General features: G+C 34.2%; 1 protein-coding gene across 2 annotated transcripts in view; it reads left to right on the plus strand.

Annotated features, from left to right (window-relative positions):
- The first annotated feature begins 1,339 nt into the window (after positions 1 to 1,339).
- The window catches only part of EFCAB3 (EF-hand calcium binding domain 3), a 164,917-nt gene continuing 140,191 nt past the window's right edge, over positions 1,340 to 26,065 (plus strand). For both annotated transcript variants that reach the window (XM_074388810.1, XM_074388811.1), the window contains exons 1-12: positions 1,340 to 1,495; positions 2,289 to 2,342; positions 2,721 to 2,825; positions 8,001 to 8,054; positions 9,472 to 9,576; positions 10,711 to 10,764; positions 12,499 to 12,603; positions 21,059 to 21,163; positions 21,714 to 21,767; positions 22,285 to 22,398; positions 25,091 to 25,144; positions 25,826 to 25,930. In XM_074388810.1, coding sequence (XP_074244911.1) covers positions 1,435 to 1,495; positions 2,289 to 2,342; positions 2,721 to 2,825; positions 8,001 to 8,054; positions 9,472 to 9,576; positions 10,711 to 10,764; positions 12,499 to 12,603; positions 21,059 to 21,163; positions 21,714 to 21,767; positions 22,285 to 22,398; positions 25,091 to 25,144; positions 25,826 to 25,930 — 970 coding nt within the window. In that variant the 5' untranslated portion in view covers positions 1,340 to 1,434. The remainder of the gene's footprint in view (positions 1,496 to 2,288; positions 2,343 to 2,720; positions 2,826 to 8,000; positions 8,055 to 9,471; positions 9,577 to 10,710; positions 10,765 to 12,498; positions 12,604 to 21,058; positions 21,164 to 21,713; positions 21,768 to 22,284; positions 22,399 to 25,090; positions 25,145 to 25,825; positions 25,931 to 26,065) is intronic.

Consider the following 26,065-nt stretch of genomic DNA (forward strand, 5'->3'; position numbering starts at 1 on the left):
AGGGAGAGGAGCATCACACACTGGGGGCAGTTGGGGGGCTGGCTAGGAGAGGGACAGTGGGAGGTGGGATATTGGGGAGGGATAACAAGGGGAGAAATGCCAGATAAGGTATGCACCTGTGCAACAACCCTGCATGACCTGCACGTGTACCCCAGAACCTAAAGTAAAATTTTAAAAAATTTAAAATTTGAAAGAAAAAAAAGAGTGGGCTTCCCTGGAAACCATCATTCTCAGCAAACTAACATAGGAACCAGAAAACCAAACACCACATGTTCTCACTCATAAGTGGGAGCTGAACAATGAGAACACATGGACATGGGGAGGGGAACTGTTGGGGGCTGGGATACAAGGGGAGGGAGAGCATTAGGACAAGTACCTAATGCATTCGGGGCTTAAAACCTAGATGATGGGTTGATGGGTGCAGCAAATCTCCATGACACGTGTATACCTATGTAACAGACCTGCACATTCTTCATATGTAATCCAGAACTCAAAGTAAAATTTCTGTTAAAAAGTGGGTTTCCTGGTCTTGTTCCTGATCCTAGAGGGAAAGTTTCAACTTTTCACCATTGAGCATGATGTTAGCTGTAGGTTTGTCCTATATGAACTTTATTGTGTTGAAGAACTTTTATTCTGTGTACAATTTGTTGCATTTTTATCATAAAAGGATGTTGTTGAATCCTTTTCTGTGTCTATTGAGATGATCATATGGTTTTTTCCTTCATTCTGCTAATGTGGTGTATCACATTTATTGATTTGTATATGTTGAACCATCATTGCTTCCAGTGATAAATCTCACTTGATCATAGTAAATGATACTTTTAATGTGATGTTGAATTAGGTTTACTAGTATTTTGTTGATGATTTTTACATGCATATTCATCAGAGATATTGGCCTATAATTTTCTTTTCTTGTAGTACCATTGTCTGGCTTTACTATAAAGGTAATTTTGGCTGATGCCCCATTTTTGCAATATACTTTCTATCAAGCATTTACTATGTGCATTTTATGGGCATTGCATTACTTAATAATTAATAAAATTTATGTAATCTATGTACTTTTCAAGGTGAAATGTATGCGTCTCACATTTTACTCCTCCTAACGTAATAATTCTTTTTAAAAATCAGGAGAAATAGTTAAACTTCTATACTGTAAGAAAAGAACCAAATTATTACTTGTTTTATTTTTCTCTGTTCATGTAATTAATCGAGATGATTATAAACTTGAACTTTTTAATTGTTGTACAATACATGATTTTAAGTACCATTGAAATTATTGTAATGGTATATGAGTGAAAATATTGTTAGTTAACAGTATTTGATTGTAAGAAATCACTAATTTGTGTTCTTCTCAAATTTGTTTTTGTCACCATTTCTATCTCTTTTCTAGGAGAAGAGGTAGATGTCAGTGACCTAGAAGATGCACTAAAAGACATGGGAATAGAGGTCACATACAATGACTACTTGCATTTAGTAAAAACTTTGCCACTTGATGGTAAGAATTTAAAACATACATATTTTTCAATGGGCTTCAGAGTACTTGATTATGAGATTTTCTCCTAAAATGGTACAAAATTGTTACCAGGTTTTTTTTAAGTTCAAAGTATGGTAAGAAAGCAGATAAATCTGAGATATTATATTTTTCATTTGCACAAATTTATTTGTATTAAATTTAAAATTCCATGTATGTATCTTCCCAATATTTATGGATGTTTTAGATATATTATACCATAATTCTTTGGAAAATTACCCAGCATCCTATAAAACTCACACTATGTTGATAAAAACAAAAGAGGTTGAGATTCTACTTCCAGTTTTAAAAGTTCTTGCAATTACAAGATTTTTGCCAAAAAAATAAATCTGCATCATTTTATTTTTATTATGATAAACAGTAGCTATTATACTCATTCAGTCCAATAAGACATGTGTATTGTTGTCATTGATTACGTTAATGAGCCTGATAGTACAGAAGAGGATGTAAAATGGAAAATTAAGAGGTGTATAAGGAAAGATGTTAGAGATAAAGGTAAATGAAATGGGATATAAATTTCAAAATGTTTAAGCCAATAATTACTGCTTTTGTATAAGTGTAAACAGTTCTACCTCATTAAAGTGTCTCCAAATAAACTACATTACTAATTGAGAGAAAAATAGGTAAATTTCAGAGAAAAATATTTAAAACTCCATCTTTTTGAAATTATGGGATTAGGGAAAGAATTGTCACATTTTTATTGTTTAGCAAGTCTCCCTTTATTGTTCTCTGACCTGAATTGTGTCTTTTCTTACAGCTGAAGGAAAGGTGTATAAAAAAAGGTTGCTGGATGGTTTAAAGACTATTAAAAGTAAGTGGAAAGTATAGTGAGAAAGCAGGTGAATCTGAGATATTCTCTTGTTTTTAATTTATACAAATTTATTTGTATTAAATTTAAAATCTCATATATGTATCCTTCCAATATTTATGGATATGTTAGCTATATTATGCCACAGTTCTTTGGAAAATTACCCAGTATCCTATAAAACTTGCACTATGTAGATATGAACAAAAGATATAGTCAAAGGATGAGATTCTACATCTAGTTTTAGTGATGACCCTATTTATACCCTTAACTAGATCTGATTAAACTTTATGTCTTGATGATTCAAGTGATAACCACATATGAATTAAGAAGGATTTTTTTACATCTTAGTATTATTTTTAATTATATTTTGTCTCTCTTAAGGAGGAAAGGTTGATATAAATAACTTGGATAAATTTCTGGAAAATATGGGGATTGAGCTCTCAGAAAAAGAACTTGAAGATTTTTCAAAAGACCTACCAGTTGATGGTGAGCATTATAGATAAAAATGTAGTGTGTTTAAGACAGTTAAGATTTGAAAGCATACATAGACCAATGAGAGTGGTTAATTGATATCAGTAGGGCATTTTTTAAAGCTTAGAGCAGAATTCACGTCAGATGAAAACATACTCCCTCTCTTTAATTCAAGTCCAGCAAATGTATTTCATTATGAATAATGAAAATTGGTGAGGGTACTAACAGACCACTCTCAGGTCAAAGAATGAAGGAAAGAAGAAAAATAGAATGTGAAAGATTTAAAAGATATGTGAGAGAAAAGGAAAACTGTCTATGATGAGGAATGTTTAAAATTTGTTAATGGTGATTTCTAACATATATGATTCAGCTGTTGCAAAATAGAAAGATTAACATGGAACAGAGGAGCATGGAATAGAAATGACATTAGAAATGTTAAGAGAGGTAACTATGAATAGTCACCCTGATATTACTATTATAATAGGTTACTACACGTAATATGAAATTAGATTTTCAATGTGTTAGTAAAATAAAAACTTTTCCGGAGGAAAAAATTGTGCCAATATTGATTCAAGAAGATATGAAAATATGGATAGACCAATAATCATAGTTGAAAAATACTATCAAATAATTTTTCCTGTAAACTCTCCACCACCACCCATCCCTCCAACAAAGATGATAACCTCAAATAGTTTTCAAAGTAAGTTCTTTTAAATTTTCAAAGAATTTTCATTTTAATGCTATCTAAACTGGTCCAGAAGACTCCAGCTTGAGTTGATGAAAAAAGCAAAATCTAGCTAGTTATCCTTTCCTCTAATACCTAAGAAAATGAACAACAGAATTTTTAAAAGTAAAAAAATCAGCAAAGAATATTCAACATAAATTAAATAATAACAGGGGACCAATTTAATGCCATACATGTTAAATGGGGACAGACAAGGAAATTAAGACTCTAGACTGGAAACAATAGTACAGCAGAGCTAGGCTCTTCAAAATCATTCTCATTCCTCAGAAACTAAACTGGTAAGCTGCAAAATCCAGAAAATTCACACTAATATGCCCAGACCTGGGGTAAAGCAAATTGAGTAAATAAATTTTTTTCTCTCTCAACTTACTAGGAAGAAGTAGAAACAACTGTTAGGGATAAATTAATAAAGAAGGGAGAATGAACAATATAAATTACTCATAAACGGACCAAAAGCTTCAGGGTTGTCAGATGAATTTGGGGTCAGGTATGAAGCCCAAGAGTACCATCCCATGGGCAGATCTGGGTTTGATTGTCCTTAACAAGGTTCATTCCACTTAATTGGAGGTGTTAGGACAATGAACACTCTTGGATCATTTAACCAAACCCCAAATGTAACAGCAGAGTTGAGGTACTATAACAAAGACCACAACACACTTTACCATAATACAATACATTACAATAAAAATGGGTAGAACAATTTTCCTTAAATGCAGCTCTCTGAGAAAAACACATTGGTCTCAGATAAGGTAGAAAGGGTAGGAAAAGTTACATTAATTCCTGAGAATAAAATGAAGATCTGGACAGAGCTGCTGCAGCATACACAGCACGAAAAAAAAAAAGACATGGCAACAATTCTTGCATTAACACAGCAAAAAAAAAAAAAAAAAAAAAAGGAAGCTACCATACAAAAGGCAACTCGGTCAGTAGAAAATATATCCCAAGAAACAACCACAAAGAAGTTCTTCACAGTATTTCATACTACAGAATAACTTTAACAGATTTGATAAAATGAGGGTCCAAAAATAAGATGGCAAAATAAAATGATAATACTAAAAGGGAAAATGCTTATCTAGAGAAACAAAGTGAGTACCAAAAACAGCACTATAGAATTACTAAATAAATGTGAAACACCAAAGTAAAAATAAATATGACTGAAAAGCATATTACTGGCAGAGAGAGAACTTAAGATTTTACACTGTTGGTGGGAGTGTAAATTCAACCATTGTGGAAGACAATGTGGTGACTCCTCAAGGACCTAGAAACAGAAATTCCATTTGACCCAGCAATCTCATTACTGGGTATATATCCGAAGGACTATAAATCGTTCTATTATAAAGACACATGCACATGTGTGTTCATTGTGGCACCGTATAATAACAAAGACCTGAATCCAACCCAGATGCCCATTGACGATAGACTGGACCAAGAAAATGTGGCATATATACACCATGAAATACTATGCAGCCATAAAAAAGGATGATTTTTTTTTATTGCATTTTAGGTTTGGGGGGTACATGTGAAGGACATGCAAGATTGTTGCATAGGTACACACATGGTAGTGTGGTTTGCTGCCTTCCTTCCCCTCACCTGTATCTGTCATTTCTCCCCATGCTATCTCTTCCCACCTCCCCACCCCCCATCCCTTCCCCATTTCCCCCCAAGGGACCCCAGTGTGTAGTGCTCCCCTCCCTGTGTCCATGTGTTCTCATTGTTCAACACCCACCTATGAGTGAGAACATGCGGTGTTTGATTTTCTGCTCTTGTGTCAGTTTGCTGAGAATGATGGTTTCCAGGTTCATCCATGTCCCTACAAAGGACACGAACTCATCGTTTTTGATGGCTGCATAATATTCCATGGTGTGTATGTACCACATTTTCCCTATCCAGTCTATCATTGATGGGCATTTGGGTTGGTTCCAGGTCTTTGCTATTGTAAACAGTGCTGCAATGAACATTCGTGTGTATGTGTCCTTATAGTAGAATGATTTATAATCCTTTGGATATATACCCAGTAATGGGATTGCTGGGTCAAATGAGATTTCTATTTTTAGGTCATTGAGGAATCACCACACTGTCTTCCACAATGGTTGAACTAATTTACACTCCCACCAACAGTGTAAAAGTGTTCCTATTTCTCCACATCCTCTCCAGCATCTGTTGTCTCCAGATTTTTTAATGATCGCCATTCTAACTGGTGTGAGATGGTATCTCAATGTGGTTTTGATTTGCATTTCTCTGATGACCAGTGATGATGAGCATTTTTTCATATGTTTGTTGGCCTCCCGTATGTCTTCTTTTGTAAAGTGTCTGTTCATATCCTTCGCCCATTTTTGAATGGGCATGTTTTTTTCCTGTAGATCTGTTTTAGTTCTTTGTAAATTCTGGATATCAGCCCCTTGTCAGATGGGTAGACTGCAAAAATTTTTCCCCATTCTGTTGGTTGCCGATTCACTCTACTGACTGTTTCTTTTGCCGTGCAGAAGCTGTGGAGTTTGATTAGATCCCATTTGTCTATTTTGGCTTTTGTTGCCATTGCTTTTGGCATTTTGGTCATGAAGTCCTTGCCTACGCCTATGTCCTGAATGGTTTTGCCTAGATTTTCTTCTAGGGTTTTTATGGTGTTAGGTCTGATGTTTAAGTCTTTAATCCATCTGGAGTTAATTTTGGTGTAAGGTGTCAGGAAGGGGTCCTGTTTCTGCTTTCTGCACATGGCTAGCCAGTTTTCCCAACACCATTTATTAAACAGGGAGTCCTTTCCCCATTGCTTGTTTTTGTCAGTTTTGTCAAAGATCGGATGGTTATAGATATGTTGTATTTCCTCTGAGGCCTCTGTTCTGTTCCATTGGTCTATATCTCTGTTTTGGTACCAGTACCATGCTGTTTTGATTACTGTAGCGTTGTAGTATAGTTTGAAGTCCAGTAGTGTGATGCCTCCTGCTTTTTTTTTTTTTTTTTTTTTTTTTGGCTTAGAATTGACTTGGCTATGCAGGCTCTCTTTTGGGGGATGAGTTATTTTAAGACCATTGGTACATACAAGTTTAGAATTGCTACATATTACTGGTGAATTAAAATTCTTTTCATTATCTCTAGAAATCATTTTTTTCTTAAAGCCTAATTTGTTTTAATTTAACATAAATAATTAATTTGCTTAGTGCTTGCACAGTATATATCTGTCCAACCTGTTATATTCAATCCCTCCGAATCCTTGTATTTTAGACAGTTTAAATTTATAAGTTTTAGAGGCCTACATCACTTCTTTGGTGAATTTTACCCAAAATTTAGGTTAAAAATAATGTCCATCTTACTCAACCGTTCAAAGAATAGAAAAAGAAATATTTCCCAATTTTATTTTATGAAACTAGCTTAACCTGGTACCAAAATTTGATAAAGGTCACACAGAAAAGAAAAATTTAAAGCTAATCTCTCTTATAAACAAACTGTAAAATTTTAAACAAAATATTAGTAATCTGACTCTATCATTTACATTATTATAGGTAGTAGTTATGAAATTACTGGCATAGTTGTGGTTGCATCTCTTTTACTCAGTGCTTGTATTTGTAACGCCAGTTCAATATTCTGTTCCTTTCCATAATTGCCTTCCTTTTCAATTGATTGTTTCTTATTATTTTTCTGTTAGTTTAGAAGTTTTAAAGGTGACTCTAGAAATCATAACATGCATTCTTCATTTATTATAATCCAAATTATATTGGATTTTTATTTCTCATCCAAGACAATGTGAGGTTCTTAGAATATTTTAACTTCATTTATCCCCTTCCCAATTACTGTTTTTGTTGTACACAATCATTGTTTCTGTAGAATTATTTATGTGTTATCATTTCACTTATCCTCATCCTTTCCTTTGATTCTAGATCAAAGGCAATACTGAAAGTTGAGCAGGATAAAATTTTTTTCATCCTACTCCTAAAAATTCCTCTAAAATTTCACAATATCAGGGGCAAAGAGAAATGTATTAATAGTTATCAGGAGAATAAACAAACCACACAAAATGATAAAAGAATCTTATTTGTATTAGCACCATCACATTCAGGAAGAAATAGAAAAATATATATCTTCAAAGTGCTAGAGAAAAATAACTGTGAGCACCAAATACTCAAGGATTAGAGTAAAATAGACATTTTCAGGCAAACAAGAAAAATAAAAGTTTACTAGCCATGGACTTTCTCTAAACAAATTACTAAAAAATGTATTCTAATAAAAATAAAAATTAATACGGGAGGAAATAGTGGGATGCATGAAACAAAGTGAAAGAAATAATTTATTCTTAAATCTCAATAAGTAGTGCATATGCAAAAATGTAATGTCATAGTCTAGAACTAAAACTCAAGATTATATCAATATTCTAGTTGGGGGCAGGTGTCATGGGTGACAAAAGCCAGAAGAACAGACTCACTGTTGCTCTGCGACTGCTCCATTTCTTACAGTTGATGAGAAGGTTGATCTGAAAAACGTGATGCCGAGAATGAAAGATTTTACAGGTGAGGTTTTTTGTTGTTTTTGTTGTTTTTGTTTTTTTTTTTGTTTTGTTTTCAGGAAGTTTACTGTCTCCTCCATTCAGGTCTTAGTACTCTGTGACACTCAGCTGTAGAAGGACACTTTAGCATTGGGTCATTCTCCGTATTTTGCATGTACATATCAGCCAAGTAGACCCAGTCATAATACATCCTATATCTCCCATGGTAGAGAGGCAAAATGCACTCCAACGCTCTAAAGAAAGGCAGGTTCTCAGTAGGCGGCATTATTATCATTAGTGTCATATTTTATAACAATACACTATTTGAGCACATTTTAAGATTTACAGAATTGAGCATATTGTATAGAGTTCCATATACCCATCCTTCCACTCCCCTTTATCCCAAGCACACAGTCTCCCTGCTATTAACATCTTGCGTTAGTATGGTACATATGTTACAAATGATAAACCAACATGGATTCATTACTATTAAGTATAATCCATAGTTTACATTAAGGTTCACTCTTTGTGTTGCATAGTTCTGTGTGTTTTAACAAATGCATATAGATATGTCTCTAACATTATAGTTTTATACAGAATAGTTTCACTGCCCTTAACACTCCCTGTGTTTAACTTATTCATCTTTTCCTCCCTTCCTTCCCCCAAACCCCCTTACTCTACTCTGTTAAATGGATTATGAGAGGCAGGATAATATTCTAAAACCCTAGAATATTAGCCAGAGTGGCTTTGCCTCTTGACTCTTGTTTCTTCAGGAAGGTCGGGGGCTGCTGCAGGTGGGTTTCTATAACACTGAAACCCTAATGCTTTACAGTAAATTATATTTTAGATGCTGTTTCCCCAATAGTCTATTGTTAGATTAATTTTATCATTTTACCCAATTATTGTAAAATATTTCTTGATAAAATCAATTTGATATTGGATTAGCTTTTAAAAATAAACCACATAATACCATCTTGATAAAAAGTTCAGTGTTCTGAGGAGATATTTTTTCACCTGTATGTTTTTTGCTGAATGTATATAGCTAAATGTTAGGCAAGCACAATAATAAAGAGGTTAAAGTTTGCAAAGCTCAAGATACATGTAGTTTCATGAATGATCAGTGTAGTATCTCTTGCCAGAATTCTGTTGGCAACTGATTATCTAATTTGTTAACTAGATTTCATTTTACATATTATCCTCAACATTAAGAGAGCCTTCATCATGTTGATATTATAGGAACAGGTTTGCCTTGACTTCTATTGTCACACTACACTTGCATGTTCCATTTTGCCTTTGCTCTCTGACTCCAAATTGAGAGTGATGCTATATGAAATATTATAAGTATAAAAAAATCACTGAATTAGGTTAATACGAACTTAAAATTATTTTTAAAGCTATTAATTTGTAAACTTTTTACCTATTAACACTCCATATTTTCAAAGGAGAAAAGGTTGATGCCAGAGATTTGAAAAATGTTCTCGGAGACATGGGGATAGAAGTCACTGATAAGGAATGTGTGGAACTGCTAAAATTACTACCAGTTGATGGTGAGCTGACTGTTCGTTACTGTGAACTCCAGGCAGTTTAGTTTTATGGTTCTACTCTTGAAATGTATATGTGAAAATGATGCATGTTCACATGCTACCTGCACACATCCTCCAGCTCTTGTTTCCATATGAACAATCATTGCTATGTGCTAACTTGGGTGCAGAATTCAACCCCCAAAAGAATCCTCTTCCATAAAACCAGTGTTGAGAAAGAAAGATGTTACGATTTTGCAAGGAGGAAAGGGATTTATATCTGCCGTCTCTCAGTAAACATTGCCAAAGTCCTCATGAGAATTTCTGCCCTTTCCCAGAATCACTTTTCATCTATTGCCACTGGTGATTCCCTTTTCCCGACTCTTATCTCTCACAGAGCTAAACCCTAAAAATTCTTTCCTCTGTTCTCAATTTCTGGGAGGATACCAAACTTATCTCCCCTCTCTATTAGGAATGTTATTTCTTCCTTTAAACACGAAGTCTCCACATCTTCCCAAAATGAGCTTTTACTTATTTATCCCTGCAAGCAGTTCGTATACCAGCTGCTAGGAAATTAAATTTTTCCATATGTTATAACAGTTTGGGAGTTATTGAAACCTTCAAGCATGAGCTTTGCCACCAAGGACTAAGCAAATCCCTGCTGCTACCCATTAGGCCATTGACATGTCAAACTTTAGCTGTAGGAGGAAGTAAACAGAATGAAAATGTGATAGAAATAAGGGATGAGAGGAATTTCAGCTCTGTAAAACCAACAGTTGCCTTCAGTGTCGAAGAGTAAGTAGTTCTATTAACAATAACATATAGACTTAAGTCCTAATGATGTGCAGTTACTATCCTCACCACACATAATGATGACACATCTCCATCTTACAGTGGTGGAAACAGAGGCATAGAAAGAGTAAGTAACTTGCTTAAGGCCACAAAGCCAGTCTACAGAGCAAGAATTTAATTGCAGGCTCTTGACCTCTACACTAGATTACCACTCCATATCATAATGAAAGCTTTGTTTGTTGCTTAACTTCATCATTATTTGATAGTGAAAAAGGGTCAATTTCTAAGGTCCGTTTAACAAAAAATAGTCTGCCCCTTATAGTCTCTTAGTGAGTCATTCTGTGTCCTGAACTGTGCCTTTTCTTACAGGTGATAAGAAAGTTTTTCGGAATAGATTGCTAACAGGTTTGAAGTCTTTCGAAGGTGTGTAATAAATGTGATAAGAAAGTATATAAGATTGAGATTCTCGATCTTTGTCTTTATTTCTAGTTATGAGGGCATAATTCTTCTGCTACCTCTTCTGTTTATTGTTCATATATTGATCTTATAGTCTTTCGTGTGTGTATGCTGTGCAAGCTTGATCCCAGGAGGCAAACAATCTTAAGCATCTCAAAGCAAACAATCTTAAGTATCTCCGCTTTTGTCTTTCTATTTAGTCTTAGATAGGTCTAATTAAAGTTGTGGCCTTCACAATGCTAAAAATAACCATCATAATGCTCAGTTCTGAATTGCTAGTATTCTTTTTTATTTTTATTTTTTTTCAATATAAGAAAGTGTCACATGCCCAGTAAATAAAGTATCTAACTTTTTTTTTTTTTTTTTTTTGAGACACAGCTTCACTCTTGTCCCCCATGCTGGAGTGCAATGGCACAGTCTCAGCTCACTGCAACCTCCGCCTCCTGGGTTCAAGCAATTCTCCTGCCTCAGCCTCCTGAATAGCTAGGATTAGAGGCACCCACCACCACACCTGGCTAATACTTGTAATTTTAGTAGAGACAGGGTTTCACCATGTTGGCCAGGCTGGTCTCAAACTCCTGATTTCAGGCGATTCACCCGCCTCTGCCTCCCAAAGTGCTGGGATTACAGGTGTAAGCCACCGCACCCAGCAGTATCTAATTTTTTAAAAATGATACTCATAGTCCTACTATCTAATCATAACCACTCTTGATATTTTGAAGCCTATATAGTTAAAATATTAAAAACCTCATATAGTCAAAATCACTCTGAAATCCTATTGGAAGATCACATAAAAGTTACCAATATACTAGTCCTGATAAGTTCCAACATAGTAACTTTTTCACCCAATGATGGAATAGATTTCTATAGTTGAGCAATTAGATGAAGCAATTGGTCAAGACCCATGATATGCAAAAATATATCTAATACTGGAATCACACTGAGTTGAGATGCTCACAGTATGATAGGCACAGGAGAAATTAGTCCATCTGGTAGAATAATAAATTGATATTGTCTATCTGAGGTTCACTCTGCTTATGTGCTTGCTATCTGTGGAATGGCAAAAAAATCACAGACATTATTTACATTGTTTGTTTTACGTTTATTTTTACTGGGCATAAGGACTTTAGTAAATATGTATAACTCCACCTTATTTTCAAAACGTATATTTTTCCTGTGGCAAACATATTTTTAATGGCTATAGCTAAGTAATTTTCTATAGGTTGAAAATACATGGATTTACTTAACAATACCCTGTTGTTAGATATTTAAATTCTAGGTGTTTGAGTTTGTTTTACTTATTGTAACAAAGACTATAATGAACTTGTTCCCTCTGTTGGCATAAGCTTTACCTGTATTCCCAAAAGTGAAACTATTGGGCTAAGATTTATGAACTTTTTAAATAATAGAGGCAGAGTCTCACTGTGTTACCAAGGCTGGTCTCGAACTCCTGGGATCAAGCAATCCTCCCACCTCAGCCCCTAAAAATGCTGGGATTATAGGCGTGAGCTACTATACCTGGCCATATTTATGAACATTTTAATGGATCATGTTAGTCATTGCCAACCTATTTTCCAATTAGTTCATTGCAATTAACTCTCAGCAACAGCCTTTAACTAACTCATCAACATGAAAAGTATTTTTCACATTGTCTTTATTAGGCTTTTTTTAAAAAAATCACATTTCTTTCTCTTTTTTAAGGAGGAAAGATTGATATCAGTAACCTGAACACAATTCTGGGGAACATGGGGATCAAGCTCAAAAATAAGGAACTCCAAAGTGTGATACAAAATCAACCTGTTGATGGTGAGCATTGTAAATAACTATTTTGCCTTTTAGGGGAAACCTAAGAATCTTGGGATCATGTATATGAAATGAAATTCTTTTTTACCTTTTTTTTTTTTTTTTTTGAGATGGAGTCTCACTCTATCAACCAGGCTGGAGTACAGTGGCTTGATCTCAGCTCACTGCAACCTCTGCCACTTGGGTTCAAGCAATTCTCCTGCCTCACCCTCCTGAGTAGCTGGGATTACAGGCAACTGCCACCACACTCGGCTAATTTTTGTATTTTTAATAAAGACAGGGTTTCACCATCTTGGCCAGGCTGGTCTTGAACTCCTGACCATGTAATCTACCTGCCTCAGCCTCCCAAAGTGCTGGTATTACAGGTGTGAGCCACCGCGCCCAGCCAAAGGATCATGTATATGAATTTCTAAAACTAGATTGATTTGAAGCACTTAAGACTTTCTAAGAATCATGGAGAAGAACTTGGTGTGAAAATAAGTACTCCTGTTTTTTGTCAATTTTATTCATCTAGATTATTATCCTGCTCAACTATAAGCAATGCTGAGAGGATATTCACAACTGTTACCAGGCCAGAGAATAGTAGGGAGAAGCAGAAATGAGAGCAAGGGGGGAAATGAATGAATAAACAACAAAGAAAGCCAGAAATAAATGAGAGAAAAATATCTACAATAGCAAGTAGCAGAATATCATTAATATTTCCTCAAATATCTAACAACCACATGTCACCACCATTTTGAGATATATACAGAAGTTGAAAACATTAGAGGAAAGCATATTGAGAATAGATAAAAGTTCAGTATCTGTGTTAGATGTCAGGTTCACACATGCAAAAAAATCTCTATGATGGTATCTTTTACTACACTTATTAGAAAATATCTGAAAACCCAAGAACTAAGGACACAGTAAGTTTGTTATAGTCAAACCCTGTGTTTAAGGAACATGGGCTGACTACCTTGGTCCTCTTTACTAATAAAGAATCAAGCACTCAAACCAGGAAATATAAACTTAATATGAACACAGTTTACTAAAATACATAGTCTTTCATTGGGCTGTAACTTATAATTTTTCTAAGTTCTATGTCATTGTCCAAATTTCTTATGCTTGGTATTACAGCTAATGAAAATGTTCCCCTGAAAAGGGTGATGGATGATGTGAAAGCAGTTACAGGCAAGTTAAAACTTACTGTGAATATTTAAATTATAGTTTTTAAATTTTTTTCATCTTTTCATTTAATACATATATTTATAAGCATCATGCTAATATCCATGAAACCAATAATCAACAAAATAACTAGAATATTTCCAGTATCTTTGGATCAACCCATGGTTACTCCCCTTCCTATTTCCCTGCCTCCCTACTCTTTGAGATAACACTATTCTGAATTTTATATTGTTTATTCTTCTATTAAAAAATAATAGTTTTATCACATATGTGATAACAACATAGTCTTTCATTTTGCTTGGTTTGACTGTATAAAAATACTACATATATATGTGTAATTTTCTGTAACTTTCTTTTTTAAGATAATTATGTCACAGGATTTTATAGCTTATTGTTTTAGTTTATTCCTTTTCATTACTATATACTTATATATAAAGATTGTATTCTTCAAATATGCCATAATTTATTCATCAAATTGCCTATGTTTGTATGCTTACATTGTTCCTGTTTTTAAATATTCTTTTATATATCATTATTATAGGTTTAACATTATAAACAATCCCTGAGTCACATTTACAAGAGTTCCATTACTAAACTTCAAGTCTGGGGTATGCTCAAGAATAGAATGTCTTCATCATAGTGTATATGAATATTCGACTTGTTAAAGTAGTGCCAATTCATACCAAAAATAGCTGTAATATTAATCATCTTTCAAACAAACTTGGAAACTTACATATGCTGTTATGAAAGTTTTTTTGCCAGTCTAGTAGATGTAAAAGTATATCTTATTGAGGTTTAAATTTACATTTCCTTGATTACTAATGAAGCTGAATATCTTTTTATATATTTATTGCCTATTTATATTTTATCTTCAATAAAATGCCAATTAATGCCTTTTTACCTATTTTCCTATTAGGTTATCTTTTTTTATAACTCCTTATATGTATTACTAGATGTCAATCATCTGTCAATTATATGTGTGTCTTCTCCCAGAGTTTGTCTTACCCTTTTCACTTTCTCTAGTGTGCCTTTTGTTAAAAGGCTGTTCATAATTTTAATGTAATGAATTTTATTGCTTTTTTCAAGTTTAGCATATTTTGGGTCATTCCTAAAAAATATTTTCTTGCCCCAAGTCATGAACAGTAGTCCATATTTTCTTCTTAAAGTTGAAAGTTTTGACATTCAGAGTTAAGTTTCTAATTCACTTGTAGTTGATTTTTTTAGTGAGATGCAGATCTAATTTTGATCTTTTATTTACAGATAAACAGTTGTTTCAGCATTATATATTAAATGACCCCTTCTTTCCCAGATGATTTGTAATATTCACTTTGTCATAAATCAGTTTCCATATGTGCTTGGGTGTCATAAATTAGTTCCCATATATGCTTTGGTGTTTCTTAACTATCTAATTATTAATTACTCTGGTTTTATAATAGATCTTTCTATCAGTTAGGACATCATGTCTCATTCGTCTTTTAGGGGCATCTTGTGATTCTTGATTCTATTTTTCCTTATAAATTTTAGAAGCAGCTTGTCAAATTCATTTTTAAAAAAAATCTATTGGAATTTTAATATTGAAATTGCATTGAATCTCCATACATCAATTTCATGAGAAAAGATTATGATCAATTGTTTTTCCAAGCATGTTATGGATCTCCATTTATTTAATTTGCCTTACTGTCTTTCAGTAAATATTTTATGTTTGGCTATGGTGGGTCATGCCATAATCCCTGCACATTGGGTGGCTGAGCCAGGAGGATCACTTGAGTCCAGGAGTTTGAGGTTGCAGTGAGTTATGACTGTGATACTGCACTCTAGTTCTGGGCAACAAAACGAAACCCTGTCAAAAAAAAAAAAAATCTTATTAGCTTCATTTCTAAGTATCTTAATGTTGTGGTAATCAAAATGCTGTTTTTTTAAAATTATGTTTTCTTTCTTTGGTTAAAGTATAGAAATGCAACTGATGTTTCTATACTGATCTCAAACCTAGCTTCTTGCAAAACTCTCCATTAATTCCATCAATCTGCCCATAGGTGCTGATGGAGTCTTTAAGATATGTAAATTATTATGTATCATATGTAGATACACGCATTTTGTGTGTTGCATGTAGATATATAAATTTTTATGTGTCACATGGATACATAAATTATATATATAGATAATTACCTACAAATGGGGACTGTTTCTGCTTCTTCTTTTTCAACTGTTCTATGAATCTGCTTTGGGAAATTAAATATAAATTTAAAAAAGAAGAAAATTCAAGTGTTCTACCTTATATGTTTTTCCTTGCCTTACTGCAATAACTAGGACTTCTAATCTTACTGCTAAATACAGTGTTCATAGTCATTCTTGTCTCATTCCTGATTGTAAAGGAAATGTCTTAACATTTTATATTTGAGAATGTTTCTTGAAGTTTCCGGATGACACCCTGTATTAAGTTAAGGAATTCTCCTCTTCTCTTTTCACTGGAAGACGAAGGCAAGGTATTTGCCTGTTTTTTTCACTAACGTAACCCCCAGTATTTGGGGAACAATGCCTAGACTGTTGTACTTGATCAATAATGTTTGTTGAAATAATTTGTTTATTGAGATGATTGTATGGTTTTTCCTTTAATCTTTGATGTGGAAAATGGCACGCATATATTTTTTTCACTTAAACTACTCTTGCATTACTAAGATATATTGAATTTAGGCATGAATTTTGGATTAGGCTTACTGATGTTTTCTATCAGATTTTTAAATCTGTTGTCATGACTGAAATTGTATAATTTTCTTTTAGGTACTATCATGTTCCATAATTTTCATGTACTTTTGGTATCAAGTTTATATTGGCCATATATGATCCATATTGGGGAAATATTTCCTTTTTATTAGTTTCTGAAAGAGTCTGTATAAAATTAGAATTGGCCAGATATGGTGGCACACACCTGTAATTCTAGTGCTTTGGGAGGCCAATGCAGGAGGTTTGCTCAAGGAGTTCAAGATCAGCATGGGCGACATAGTGAGATCTCGTCTCTACAAAAAATATATATACTTTCAAATTACCTGGAGGTAGTGGTCCACACCCGTAGTCCCTGCTACTCAGAAGGTTGAAGCAGGAGTCGTTTAAGCTCAGGAGTTTGATATTATGGTGAGCCATGATGAGCACCACTGCACTCCAGCCTGGCTAATAGTGTGAGACCCTGTCTCAAAAAAAAAAAAAAAAAAAAAAAAAAATTGGAATAATCTGTTTCTTGCAGGTTTGGGCTGGGTACCAGTGGCTCATGTCTGTAGTCCCAGCACTTTGGGAGACCAAGGCAGAAGGATCACTTGATCCCAGGAGTTCAAGACCAGCCTAGGCAACATAGCAAGATCTCGACTCACTAGAAATTTAAAAATTAGCCAGGCATAGAGCAGACCTATAATCCCAGCTACTTGGGAGACCAAGGCAGGAGGATCACTTGAGCCCAGCAGTTCAAGGTTGCAGTAAGCCCAGATCACCCACTGTACTCCAGCTTGGGTGATACAGCAAGACCCTGAGAAATAAAGAAAAAGAAAGAGAGAGAGAGAGAAAGAGTGGGGAGAGGAAGAGGGAGTAGGTGAGGTCATTGTCTACTCCTAGAGAAAGAGAGAAAGAAAGGTCATTACCTACTAGAGAAAGAGAAAAAGAAAAGGAGGGGGAGGGGAAAGGGAGTAGGTGTGGTCATTACCTCACCTACTTATCATTTTTGTGGTGAGAATATTCAAAATCTACCCTTAGCAATTTTTTTAACTTTTAAGTTCAGAGGTACATGTGCAGGTTGTACAGGTTTGTTACATAGGTAAATGTGTGTCATTAGGGTTTGTTTTACCACTAGTTCATCACTCAGGCATTAAGCCTAATATCCATTGGTTATTTTTCCTGATCTTCTCCCTCCTTTATTAGGCCCAAGTGCGTGTTGTTCCCCTCTATATGTCCCTATGTTCTCATCACTCAGCTCCCTCTGATAAGTGAGAATATGTGGTATTTGGTTTTCTGCTCCTGCATTAGTTTGCTAAGGATAATGGCCTCCAGCTCCATCCATGTCCCTGCAAAGGATATAATCTCATTCCTTTTTATGAGGGAGGGTGAAGGAACAAATACAAAACTTCCCTCCACCTGCCCAAGCTTCCATAGAGAGAATCAAGGCAATGAAATCCAATCAATATCACACACAAGTTTCATGTCTAATTCTCTTGTGTGTACATGTGATGTGTGTTCTTTTGGATCTTTTCCTGCTTTGGGTGTAAATATAAAATCAGCCATGAGTTCAGAAGTTTTTAATGTTTTGGGGGTTCTGGTGCATTTAGGGAGAGTACTAAATAACTTTATCAATATTGTCTATGATCATCAGTTGATTCAGATTTTTCTACTTCTTCAGTAAATATTGGTATATTTTTTGTCTATATTTTGGTCTGTATTTTCATAGAAAGCTATTTACTATCCCTAGATTTGATAACATATTGGTATCAAGTTACATAAGAATCTCTTGTGATTTTGTTAAACTGTTCTGTGTCTTTTGTAGTTACAGTTCCTTTTTCATTTCTTATGTTGTTTATATTCTCTTTCTCCTTTTTAAAAAATATTTCTGGGAGTTTTCTTGATTTTATTGGTCTTGTCAAGAATTATCTTTTGGTTTATCAACCTCTTCTTTTTTGTTGCGTCAGTTTCTGCTTCTACTTTCATTAATTCATTCCTTCTAGTTTCCTTTGGTTCGTTTTGTTGTTCAATTTTTGCTTATTGAGTTGAATGCTGAAATCATTTTATATTTCATTTTGTCTTCTTCAAATGTGTATTATAAAGACTTAATTATAATACATATATAATGGCTATGTAAACATTAAATGTGGTCGTGTTTTACATAAAAAAAAGATGTAAGGGGATATCTCCCTGGGCTTTTAATTTGTATTTTCCTGATTATTAGAGATGTTGAGTGTTTTTTCAAATATCTGTTGGCCATTCATATGTCTTCTTTTGAATATCTTTTCAGGGCATTTAATCATTTTTAAATTAGGTTATTTTCTTGCTATTGAGTTGAGTTCTGTATATATTTTCGATATTAGCTCCTTATAAGGTATATGGTTTGATGCCTCATTGTGCTTTTCACTTGACACCTCAAAAATAAAACATTTAGAAGTAAGATATGTATAATTGCCAAGATTCAGTAAATGAATGACAGGTTAGATACAGAAGGAGAAAAAATTAACCCCAAACTTGGCAGACGGAAAGAAGGAAATAACAAAGGTAAGAACAGAAATAAATTAAATAGAAACTAGAAAAACAAACAGAACTAAAAGCTGTTCTTTTGAAAGGTAAACAAAATTGACAAACTATTAGTTAGGCTAAGAAAAAAAAGAGAGCTGGCTCAAATAAACATAATGAGAAATGAAAGAGAAGACATTACAATCGATACCCAGAAATAAAAAGGATAATAGGATGATACTATTATGAACAATTATATTAACAATTTGGACAACCTAGAATAAGTGCAAAAATTCCTAGAAACGTACACTCCACTAAGACTGAATCATGAAAAAATAGAAAATCTGACAGACCAATAAAGAGTAAGGGGAGTGAATCAGTAATACAAAGTCTCCCATCAAGAAACCCTTCACTGCGCAGAAGCTTTTTAATTTGATATAATCCCATTTTTCTGTTTTTGCTTTTGTTGCCTATACTTTTGGGATCATATCTAAAAAATCATTGCTCAAACCAAAGTCATGGAGTTTTCCCCTATGTTTTCTCCTAGTAGTTTTACAGTTTCAGGTCTTGTGTTTAGTCTTTAGTCCATTTTGAGTTGATTTTTATATGTAGGTGAGATAAGGATCTAATTTATTTCTTCTGCACATAGATATCCAATTTCCCCAGCACGATTTATTGAAGAGACTGTATGTTCTTGGTACTTTGGTTGAAAATCAATTGACTGTAAATACATGGGTTTATTTCTGGGCTTTCTATCCTGTTCCACTGGCCAATATGTCTTTTTATGCCAGTACCATGCTATATTCATTGCTATAGCTTTGTAATGTATTTTGAAATCAAGAAGTATGATGCCTCCAGCTTTGTGCTCTTTTGTTCAAGATTGCTTTGGCTATTTGGGGTCTTTTGTGGTTCCATATAAAATTTAGGATTGTTTTGTCTATTTCTGTCAAAAATGACTTTGGAATTTTGATAGGGATTGCACTGAATATATGGGTCGCTTTGAATAGTATAAACATTTTAACAATATTGATTCTTCCAATCCATGAACATAGAATATCTTTGTGTGTATTTGTGTCTTCTTCAGTTTATTTCATTAATGTTTTATAGTTTTCAGTGTACAGATCTTTCAAATCCTTGGTTAAATTTATTCCCATTAAGCCGGGTGCGGTGGCTCAAGCCTGTAATCCCAGCACTTTGGGAGGCTGAGGCGGGTGGATCACAAGGCCAAGAGATCGAGACCATCCTGGTCAACATGGTGAAACCCTGTCACTACTAAAAATACAAAAAAAAATTAGCTGGGCATGGTGGCATGTGCCTGTAATCCCAGCTACTCAGGAGGCTGAGGCAGGAGAATTGCCTGAACCCAGGAGGAGGAGGTTGCAGTGAGCCGAGATCACGCCATTGCACTCCAGCCTGGGTAACAAGAGTGAAGCTCCGTCTCAAAAAAAAAAAAAAAAAAAAAAAAAAAAAATTATTCCCATTTTTAAGATTTTTGATGTTATTGTAAATGGGATTATTTTCTTTCTCTTTTTTAGATAGTGCAAAGCTGAGGTATAGAAACACTACTAGTTTTTTCTTTTTTGAGACAGGGTCTCACTGTGTCATCCAGGCTGGAGTATAGTGGTACAGTCACAGTTCACTGCATCCTACCTCCCAGACTCAAGTGATCTTCCTGTCTCAGCCTCCCAAGAAGCTGAGTGCTTGTGCACACCACCACACCCAGCTAATTTTTTTTTATAATTTTGTGTAGGGATGTGGTCTCCCTGTGTTGGCCAGGCTCCCTGTGTTGATCTCAAGTTCCTGGGCTCAGGGAATCCTCCTGCCTCAGCCTTCCAAAGTGCTGGGATTATAGACATGAGCCACCACACCCAACCCACTACTAATTTTTATATGTTGATTTTGTATCATGCAACTTTAATGAATTCATTTATGAGTTTTAACAGTTATTCCACTCAGTAGGTCTTGGTATGCCTTTGTTTTTTATCAGCTGTTAAGAATGGTAATGTATAAACAAAGACAATTTTCTTTCATATTGTTGAATACTTAGATAATTCTTAATATTGTCAACTAAACTTGTCATGTCTATTTTTTGAAGGAGAAAAACTTAATGTGAAAAATCTAAGAAATATTCTTGAAGGCCTTGGAATAGAATTCACACCTAAAGAATACTTGGAACTGGTACAAAATCTGCAAATTGATGGTGAGCACTTCAAATACTAATGGACCTTTTGAAGAAGTTTAGCCCTATGTACTTAAGACAACCTAACAACTACAAAACATACACACACACACACACACACACACACACACACACACACACAAGAAAAAACAAAACAAAACAAAAATACATTCCAATCTTCCATAGAGAAACTTCAAGCCAAACACAAATGTCTTAAAAGCAGCAGCAGCAACAACAACAACAAAAATATTACTCTCTAAGGAAAAATAAATAGCTTCACAAAAATTATTAGCCATCATCTTTTCCAATATTGTCTTTATTCCATAGGTTTGTTTCTTCTGTAACTCTGATTAAATATAAGATAAACCTTATTGCTGTATCCTCCATGGCCCCTTAATAGCACTCCAAGAGTTTTCTCCATTCTGTGATTCCAAACTCATGGGATGGCAAAAATCAAAATTATTCCTAAAGCAAATCATTTAGAAATATTTTTATGAAATGATATTTTGTACCAGTTTTCTAAATCTCTGTATCACTTTATCTGTTCTGTGAATCTTGGCTTTTCCTGTAGATGATGGAACTATATCTGAAAATAGATTGCTAGATGGTGTGAAATCATTCAAAGGTAAGAAGCATGAAGAGAATCCTCCTGCCTCAAATTTGCCTGGTTATTCTCTTGCAGGTCTTACCATCTCTTATAATAATTAACTCTTTATTTATTCTGCTGTTTCTAAATATAACTGCATTTTCCAAATCGTCTTTCATTTTGCTGCCAAGTTTGGCTTTTGCCCAGTTTAGTTGAAAAGCAGATTTAAATCTAGTTCTACATAGAAAATGTGAAGTGAACCATTGGCAGTTGTTTACGGCATTTCAGTAAATGAAAGAACTAAACCGAGCATTTAAGCCCTTCCTACAAGAAAGATGTTTTCACTTTGTCTCCGCAATTGTAATTCATTGGAGAATCAATCTGTAATTTGTAGGATTTTCAAGATCAGCCAAGAGGTTACAATTCTAATCCCATCTTGTCCACCTTTATGCACTTGAACATTTGGGTCATTGATATTTTTGCTGATAGCTATAGTACGTGGAGATTAATTGAAATTTTCTTGTGATTTCCCTCATATTCGTGATTCTTTCCTTAGGTGGAAAGGTTGATGTTACTAACCTGGAAAATATTTTGGAAAACATGAAAATCATGCTTCCAGATAAGGAACTTAAGGAACTTAAAGATTTGTCACAAAACCTACCAGTTGATGGTGAGCAACACAGACAATGTTAGACCTTTTGAGGAAATTTTATTTATAGGCTTATGTATGAGAATTCCTGAGGCTAGATCTGTTCGGGTGCTAATATAGCTTTTTATAACTTAGAGAAGAACTCAGTCCTAATATAAGAACACATTTTGATTTGGTGCATTTTCATTAATTTCAGAGTACATGGTATATGTCTTAGAGTGAATTATAAATAAGTCTGTACTTGAGAGATGCTAGATAGCTTATTAACCACAGAGAAGGGGTCATTAATTTCAGATTAAGTACATAATTTTAGTAACTTCTTATTTTTTTATTTTTGTTAGTACATAGTATAATAACATTTGAAGGTCCTATCATCCAGCTATACATTTCTTTATACCTTTGTGATATACCAACTTCCTGATCCATTCTTCCTGTATTTTGGCACTGGCTCACATTATTCCTTCCTTGGTCTCATCTCCTCTACTTTAGAAATCATAACAAGCAATATTTTAGCTTCTTTTTTAACCTTCCAGTTCTCTTATTCCCAAGAAATATACCTCTTCTTCATCAAAAATGCTAGTTCCTGGATTTCTCCATCTCCTTTCAATATATAAACTATTTTCTAACTTCTTTGGTTGTCAAACTACTCTCTCTGTCATTCCTGCTCTATAAAACAAATTTTGATCAACCCAGTCATTTAGATCTTCACTTCTATTGCTGACCTTGATAAAGAAAATAATATAAATTTGCAGGTTACTACGTCCCCAAATTCATTTTCTCCTGGATAATAGAAGGACCTAAGAACATTTTAACTCTATTTTTCCCCTTCCCCATATTAATGTTGTTTTATGTCATTCATGCTATCTTGTTTTCTTCTAATTCAGCAAAACTATATAAGTAATAGTATTTTACAAAGTCAGCATTTATTCAGATTTACCCAAATGTTTACCTATTTTTTGCTCTTCATTTTTTTCTTGTACTTCAGGCCTTCCCTTTGGGATTGCTAACATAATTTCCTTTATTTAGGATCTGCTAGTGACAAATACTCCTTTTTTCTTTTTGGTCTGAAAATATATTTGTTTAGTTCTTGTTTTTGACAAATATTTTCTCTGGATATAGCAGTCTAGGTAGACAGTTATTTTCTTTTAGCACATTTTAGATATCATTCCACTATCTTCTGCTTTCTAATGTTGCTGATGAGAAGTGATGAAAAGTCAACTGTGAATCTATTTATTTTTCCTTAGAGAGTAATCTTTTTGTTGTTATTGTTGTTGTTGTTGCTGCTGCTGCTGCTTTTAAGACATTTGTCTTTGGTTTCAAGTTTCACTATGAAAGATTGGAATGTATTTGTTTTCATTTATTCTCCTTGGGATTGGGCTTTTTGAGTCTGATGGTTGGAATCTTTCATCGGATCTGAAAAATTATTAGCTATCATCTCTTCCAATATTATCTTTAATCTATGGGTTTGTTTCTTCTGTAACTCTGATTAAATGTAAGGTAAATCTTATTGCTGTATCCTCCATGGTCCTAAACTTCTCTTCACTGTTTTTCATGTTGTTTTCTTTCTGTGCTCCATGGGAGTTTTATGTAATACATTGTTCTATATATAATTAGAGCCCCCAACATGCAAATCTGCTAACTAAATGTATGGAAAATGTGTTATGGAAACTACCCCCAAGGAAGAATGGGATTGCATACTAATAAATAACATAACCTTTTGGCCAGGCACGGTAGCTCATGCCTGTGATCCCACCACTTTGAAAGGTCAAAGCAGGCGGATCACCCCAGGAGATCAAGACCAGCCTGGTCAATATGGCAAAACCCCATCTCTGCTAAAAGTACAAAAATTATTTGGGTGTTGTGGTGCATGCCTATAATCCGAGCTACTTGGGTGGTTAAGGCATGAGAATTGCTTGAGCCAGGTAGGTGGAGTTTGCAGTAAGCCAAGATTGCACCATTGCACTCTAGCCTGGGTGACAGAGTGAGACTCTGTCTGGAAAAAAATAAAAAATAAAAGTAACCTTTTATGGCAAGAGAGTACCAAAACACCAATAGTGTGCATAGTTTCTAGTTTTCTTCTTACCCTGAAATATACTGCATCTGCAAATTAGAGAAAATATGCTGACTTGAGAGTTACTTGTGCCATTGTAATATGTTCCAATCCACCATTTAATGTTAAAGTATTTAATACTGCTATGTGTAAAGTCTTATGCTAGTTTGCTGGGTTAGGATGTCTGGATGGTATATAGAATAAGTAGAAATATTCTCTATTTAAAAGCACTTTTATTTATTTTTATTTTGAGTATGTAATGAATGTATCTTTGAGGATATAATTATCGTGTTTACTAAAAAATAAGTACAACAGTGGGATGTTGGTATGGGAGAGTGTTCAATGGGGAAATATCTTAAGGTTCCAAATGGAAATGTTTTCTTCCTGTTCTTAGAACTTGGTAGTAGATCGTGTAAAGAGACCATGCCCCAGGAGGGAAGATGTTCCACGGTGTGTAAAGGTTGAGATCTTAAAAGAGAGAAGGGGAGAATAATTGATGAAATTAATAGTTAACATTTTTATACAGCAATTTTCCCTATTTTATGCTTATCTATGTATGTTATTAGGCTATAATTCAAAACAAATCATAAAGAAAATGATTCCTTTGCTCTGACAATCTTTTTGAATCAGCACACAATTATGTCTGTATTTATTATTTTTTAGCTTCTGGGATGACCGATCTGCATAAACTATTAAAAGAAGTAAATAAATTCACAGGTGAGCAAGACATTTTGTGAAAAGATATAAAACTAAAATGAAAATATTTCACTTTCACATACATATTTAAAATTGTATTTTCTTATTCTATCATTGACTTATTAACTTCTGCTTTTTTAAATGTTAAAGTTTGGGTTTAATGATGAAGATTCCACTGGATTATTTACTTTTTAGCAACAACTTTGTGGCGCTGCACCTCTGTAACAAGTCTTATACTCTGAAACCTCATTTTTATTTTGTGATTCATTTCACTGTGATTAAATAGGCAACACGTGTTCATTTGTTCAAAACATTTACTTAGCCACAGTAACCGAGTAAACGTTAAGGTAAAACTTTGACAGGTGTACAAATAATGTAGTCAGTGAAACTAACCTATCTCAAAATTCAAGCAAATCAAAAGTAACACAGATTTCACCAGATTCATATGATTCATATTAGGTAACAGCTTATACATATTTAGATAACTGAGCAACTTGTACATCCCTTTACTATGAGTTGGGTTCAGTTCTCTAAGTCATTAAGAGCATTATAAATAATGATCTTATTTAGATTTAAAGAACTAACTTCCATTTCCTGTGCTCTTCATCTGAAAGCTATAGATAATCCTATACAAACTACACTTTACATCATTTTGAGTCAGTAGGCATTTCTCACCTGTCTCACAATCCCATCTTTTAAAAGGAGGAAAAATTCAAGCCAAGGACATAAACAAAGTACTGGGAGACATGGGGATAGAGCTCACAAATAGGGAACTCTGGAACCTGATGAAAATCTTGCCAATTACTGGTAGGTATTTTATGCACTAGTATTATATTTATCTCTGTGCTAGTGGGGACTTCAATGTGAGAATATCATAAAAATAGGCCCCTCTGATTTCCTATAAAAAGACAAAAAGAGGCTGGGCATGGTGGTTCATGCCTG

This window comes from Saimiri boliviensis, chromosome 17 (assembly GCF_048565385.1).
Source record: "Saimiri boliviensis isolate mSaiBol1 chromosome 17, mSaiBol1.pri, whole genome shotgun sequence".
Classification (NCBI taxonomy): domain Eukaryota; kingdom Metazoa; phylum Chordata; class Mammalia; order Primates; family Cebidae; genus Saimiri; species Saimiri boliviensis.